Genomic DNA, 6,016 nt, shown 5'->3' on the forward strand with positions numbered 1-6,016 from the left:
ACAAACTCACCCAAACTCAACCCAAACACATTAAAAACCATGGCAAAGCTTGTCGAAACCTATGCATGCATCCCTTCAACGGAACGCGGACGAGGAATCCTCATCTCAGCGGACCCAAAAACCAATGCAATACTCTACTGCAATGGCAGGTCCATAATAATACGCCAGCTGGACAAGCCACTGGACATTGATGTGTACACAGATCATGGCTATCCCACGACAGTTGCGAGGTTTTCGCCCAACGGGGAGTGGGTGGCGTCGGCGGACGCGTCGGGGACGGTGAGGATCTGGGGGAGGTATAATGATCATGTGTTGAAGAATGAGTTCAGGGTTTTGACGGGGAGAGTTGATGATTTGATGTGGTCGGCTGATGGCTTGAGGATTGTGGCGTCCGGGGATTGCAAGGGGAAGGCGTTTGTAAGGGCTTTTATGTGGGTCATTCTTCGTTTTGCTTCGTTTTCGTGTTCCTGTGTGAGCAGTGGCGGGATCAGGATTTTGAATGATGAATATTTTGTTGATTATTTAGAATTAGTGAAATCAATTTTGGTTTTTAAGGATGAAATGAGATTTAAGCTACATAAATTCACTAATTTTTCCGGCTTAGATTAGGCGTTTTTCGTATCTCTGTGTTTGCAGTGGCGGAATCAGGATTTAGAACGATGAATATTTTGTTAATTATTTAGAATTCGTGAAATATGCTTTGGTTTTTAAGGATGAAATGAGATTTAAGCTACAAAAAAAATTCAGTAATTTTTCCTGCTTAGATTAGGCATTTATTCCGCCTTTGTGTATATGTTTGCATATTTCTTGACATTTGTGTTTTGTGTGTAAATATGTAGTTTTTGAGGTATTTAATGGCTAGTCCTGAATCCTTATTGTTAATAAGGGTAAATCTAGATAACTTGATTATAATGCTAGGGAGAATTTTTTTTAAATTTTTTTGGCTCGTGATTAATCATAGTATAATTTAGGGGAGTTGGCTCGCAATTTGTGTGTGATAAGTGATGAGGAAGTTTGTATGAAGTTTCATCTGGGCTTGCAATCTCTGAAGTTTATCTTAATAGTTTAAAGATTTCATATTTGGGAATGGGGAGTTGTATTGCAATTGTGCTCACATTAATTTGGATATAAGAAATTTGTGAAATTGCTGTATATATACATGCTCCATTGGTTTGAGGTAGACTGCTCCATGTTAAATTCTATCTGGTTAGTGATTTAGACAATATATTTCCAAAGATTTTGCATTTGAGTGCTTCTCTTCCGATAAACCATTCCAAATCAAGCATACTGAGTGTATTCTGCTTTTGGAGCAGGCTTTGGTCAAGTGCTTCTTTTTCTGATAACAGTTGATTTCTGATCTGTGATTTCTATTAACTGATTTTAGTTTGCTTTTATTCATATCGTATCAACGGTTGTCTGTCATAAAAAAATATCTATCTTTTATCATATTATTTATCTGATATGCTAAACTGTCTCGAGCAGGTGGGACTCTGGGTCCACTGTTGGAGACTTTGATGGACACTCAAGGAGAGTTTTAAGTTGTGCATTCAAGCCAACAAGACCATTTCGAATTGTCACATGTGGGGAGGACTTTTTAGTGAATTTCTATGAAGGACCACCATTTAAATTCAAGCTCTCTCACAGGTATGTTTTGGTTGTATGATTAATGCCTTAGTGATCCTCTTTCAAATAGTTCATGAATATGTAATATGCTGCATTAGAGGATTATTATTATTTTCGCCTTATAATAAGGGTTCAACTTTGTCATACATGCTAAATTTTGGATTTCCGTTTTTATCTGTCTGTTCTATGCTCCTGCATGCGGCCACATTCTTTTCCCTTGCAATGCTTCGAAGAACTCTTGATTCAAGGGGTAAATATTATGTACATAGCGTGTCTCAATCTTTTAGATAAACTGAACATAAGACGGGACACTGGATCAATATAAGATCTCTGCTTCTAGGCTCTAGCCCCAGCACATCTTCATGTTTAGCACCTTCATATGCTACTTCGTAGTATATTATGACTCTGATGGACCCAATAATGCTCTATAATGAGTATTGATTTTTTATTCACTTCATATAAGTACGGAAAATCACTGACAATTATGACCTTCAATTATTTTACAGGGATCACACAAATTATGTCAATTGTGTGAGGTTTTCTCCGGATGGCACCAAATTTGTCACTGTGAGCTCTGACAAAAAGGGTATCTTATATGATGCAAAAACTGCAGATAAAATTGGGGAGCTGTCAGCGGAAGATTGCCACAAAGGTAGCATATATGCTGTTAGCTGGAGTCCTGACAGTAAACAAGTAAGCCTTGTGTTGATATATTACTTATCATATATAGCCACTGTTTCAATTTGACGCCTAAGAATAATTTTCATGCAAATTGTTGAAACCAACCTCAGCGTTTTTCCATTTTGTTTCCTACATATTCATATTGTTTTGCCTGCGGACGTTCTTATAGCATCCTTATAATGTTCATGGGGAATCAACGTCAAGCTTTAGGTTTCACTACTAAATATGATAGCGCAACCTATTTGTTAGCCTTTTCTCTACCCTCTTATCCAAATTACTTTTATTGTGTATGACGTTTAGCTGATAACTGCGTCTGCTGACAAGACTGCAAAAGTATGGACAATATCTGAGGATGGTCATGGAGAGTTGGCTAAGACATTGACTTCTCCAGGCTCTGGAAGTTTTGAAGATATGCTCGTTGGGTGCCTTTGGCATAATAATTATCTCGTCACTGTCTCTCTTGGTGGCACAATATCTATTTTTTCAGCAACTGATCTTGATGAATCCCCAGTAATTCTTTCTGGACACATGAAGAATGTAAATTCTGTTGTAGTGCTTAAAAAGCAAAATCTCATATTGTCATGCAGCTATGATGGTCTTATAGTTAAATGGACTAAAGGCATAGGATATGCTGGTAAACTGGACCGGAAGGTAACTGATAAAATCAAATGTTTTGCTGCTGTCGATGAAGAGCTTGTTACATCTGGATATGACAATAAGGTAATTCATTTTCAGATTAGATGCAAGTCCATGCTTAATTTATTTCTCAATTCTCGTTCCTGTAGTCTTAAAATCAAATATGACAAGGTTGCATTCTGTTGATGCAGCAAGTATTAGACTGCAAAATTCTGTTAATAGATTTCATGTACCCTTGTTAAAAAGATTGAAAAATGCATACCAGACACTTTACATTATGCCCTTATTAGTTTCTTAACAGTTTCTTATCATTGTGAACTCATTATCCAGGTTTGGAGAACCCCCCTAGATGGAGATCAATGTGGGGAGGCAGAATGTGTTGATATTGGCAGTCAACCTCAGGACTTGAGCTTTGCTATGCTCTCTCCTAAACTAGTCTTGGTTGCAATTGCTACTGGGGTTGTCCTCCTTGAGGGTACGAAAGTGTTGTCAACAGTTGACCTTGGGTTTTCTGCGACTGCATGTACAATTTCTCCTGATGGAAGTGAAGCCGTCGTGGGTGGTGAGGATGGTAAATTGCACATATATTCTATCTCAGGTAATAGTTTCAAAGAAGAGGCAGTCCTCGAAAAACATCGGGGTGCTATTACTGTAGTTCGTTATTCTCCAGATGTTTCCATGATTGCCTCTGGAGATGTAAATCGAGAAGCTGTTGTTTGGGATCGTGCTTCCAGAGAGGTATATCTCATAACCTATCGTTTAATTCAATTAAACCTTCAATATGGAACCGATGAATGTGCACAGAAGCATACAGACACTCATGTATGTACTTTAGGTGTTTATTAGAGGGACATGATGGTCGGGGAAATTTTTATCAAGCAAGTTTCAGGGACTGGGCTTCACAGGACCACAGAGATCGATCTTTGCAAGTCCATGACTTTTCAGCTAAACTAGTTTTAATATCAAAGTTCAAATTCATTTGGAAAGATGATGTACAATTATCAAATTGTACATTATGCACACATCAATGGAAGAAAATACATTATACTATGTAGTTCTACTTTGCTCATTTTAGATATTATTATCATCTGAGAAGCCTTCCCAATTCACTTCTATAATTTCTTGCAGGTGAAGCTGAAAAACATGTTATATCATGCTGCACGCGTAAATTGTCTGTCATGGTCCCATGATAGCACTATGGTTGCTACTGGATCACTTGATACATGTGTCATCATATATGAAATAGGCAAACCAGCATCAAGTCGGATAACTATCAAAGGAGCTCACCTAGGTGGTGTTTATGGACTGGCTTTTACTGAAGAAAACAGTGTAATAAGTTCTGGTGAGGATGGCTGTGTTCGTATATGGACCCTAGCCCAAGAATAAAGATGTATCAATATCATAAAGTTCGCTCTGTTTATATACATCTTTTCTTTCTCCGAAGTGTTAGTTTTCATAAAGTGAACAGGGATAATGCACTCCATAAATTGTAAGTTGATCTCTAAGGTTCTTTATGTGAGTGGTTAGATTAGTATCTTTTTTTTTTTTTTTTTTGGCAGAAATGCATTGTAGTTGATAATTATTGAACTGTTATTAGCTTGTTGTAGGCAGCTCGAAGCTTTATTCAGTATTAAGCATTGTAGACGAGATTCCCTAGTATGATTTAGAGGCGTACCATGTCAGGCTCAAAGACTCGTAAGCTGGAAGATTAAACTGGAAGCCCGCATTCTCTGCAACTTTCTGTTAGTGCTTTTACAATACAAAAGAACCAAATAAAATCTACATTTGGTACAGTTTGTATTTGAGGTTTCGACTTTTAATGTTTCTCAGGGTACTCTTTTTACAATGGAACTGTATTACTGGAACACTATTGATGAATGTTGTTGCTAGGGTTTATTCAACATTTTTTTTACTTTCATGATGAGATATGGACCAAATTATTCTGCTTTCTGTATCAATACATTTTAAAGTCATTGGACCATCTTCTTTTTTAGCTCCCTCATAATTTTTTTTGTTTCGGAACACATTTTCTATGTTTATCATAAAACCGTTACATTGAGCTTGTTTGGCTGAACTTATGACTTATAACTTAGAGCGTATCTGCCTGGGTTTAAACTATTTTTGGTAAGTTTTGCAAGGTATTGAACTGGATGGGACACCTCAAAAAGAAAACCATAAAGAAATGGTTGGGACAAAGAGCGTATGATTTTATAGACGTGACGGTAGTGGTAAGGGCATATCATCTGTCATCGACTCATCATAGTCCTTGTTATCTGAATGAGCTTAGTCTGTCACTACTATATGCTTAGCTATCCCTGTCAACCATTATGCACGCTAGAAATGCGTGGTCACAGACTTAGAAATGACACTACAATTCTTGAGGCTTGATTTTGTTCAAGCACGCTCCTCCCTGCTTTTATTCTTCGGAAAATAAGAATTGAGTTCTCTGTAGTGTTGTATTTGAATTGGATCAAAATCTTTTAAAAATTTTGAGTTGTAAAATTTATTCACGTTTTTAAAATGTCCAAACAATATAATTTGAACAATAATGAGTTAAAAATTCAATTAATACCCGCTCAAATTCATTTATATCCTAATTTACCACCTACTTAAATAATACTCATTTTTAAATAGTTTAATTTTGAATTACGATGAGTTAAAAATCCGACGATTCCCGCTCAAATTTGTTTACACCCTGGTTTTGATTTCCATTTAAATAACACTTTGATTTATAAAATCTAAGTGCATCTAACTTAAAATTCTATGACATTAATGAGGGTTTCAAGTCTTGGACATGATAAGGACTTTTAATCATCTTAAAATTTTGATAGTGTTTATTGATGTTGATTAAAAAATTTGATGAATTTATTTCATAGCGATGGACTTTAAGGATTTGTTATTATATTTAATGTATTTAGTAATCTTTTCGAGAATCTAGAAGATTTGTACTTAAATCATAAAGACTTTATATCTATTTTTCAAGAATTTGCGTAAAATCTACCTAGAATCAAAATTATTTCTAATAAGTTAAAATTCATCCATTACTATTAATCCATTAAAATGTACTATAAATCAG

The 6,016-nt window shown here is 36.0% G+C and overlaps 1 protein-coding gene across 1 annotated transcript; it reads left to right on the forward strand.

Moving 5' to 3' along the window:
• Positions 1 to 4,485, forward strand: LOC108225105 (actin-interacting protein 1-2). Its single transcript, XM_017399918.2, has 6 exons — positions 1 to 431; positions 1,483 to 1,644; positions 2,130 to 2,316; positions 2,605 to 3,024; positions 3,271 to 3,678; positions 4,069 to 4,485. The coding sequence occupies exons 1-6, from the start codon at positions 40 to 42 to the stop codon at positions 4,324 to 4,326; spliced, it is 1,827 nt and encodes a 608-aa protein (XP_017255407.1). The 5' UTR covers positions 1 to 39; the 3' UTR covers positions 4,327 to 4,485.
• The last annotated feature ends 1,531 nt before the right edge of the window (positions 4,486 to 6,016 follow it).

Source organism: Daucus carota, chromosome 6 (assembly GCF_001625215.2).
Source record: "Daucus carota subsp. sativus chromosome 6, DH1 v3.0, whole genome shotgun sequence".
Lineage (NCBI taxonomy): Eukaryota > Viridiplantae > Streptophyta > Magnoliopsida > Apiales > Apiaceae > Daucus > Daucus carota.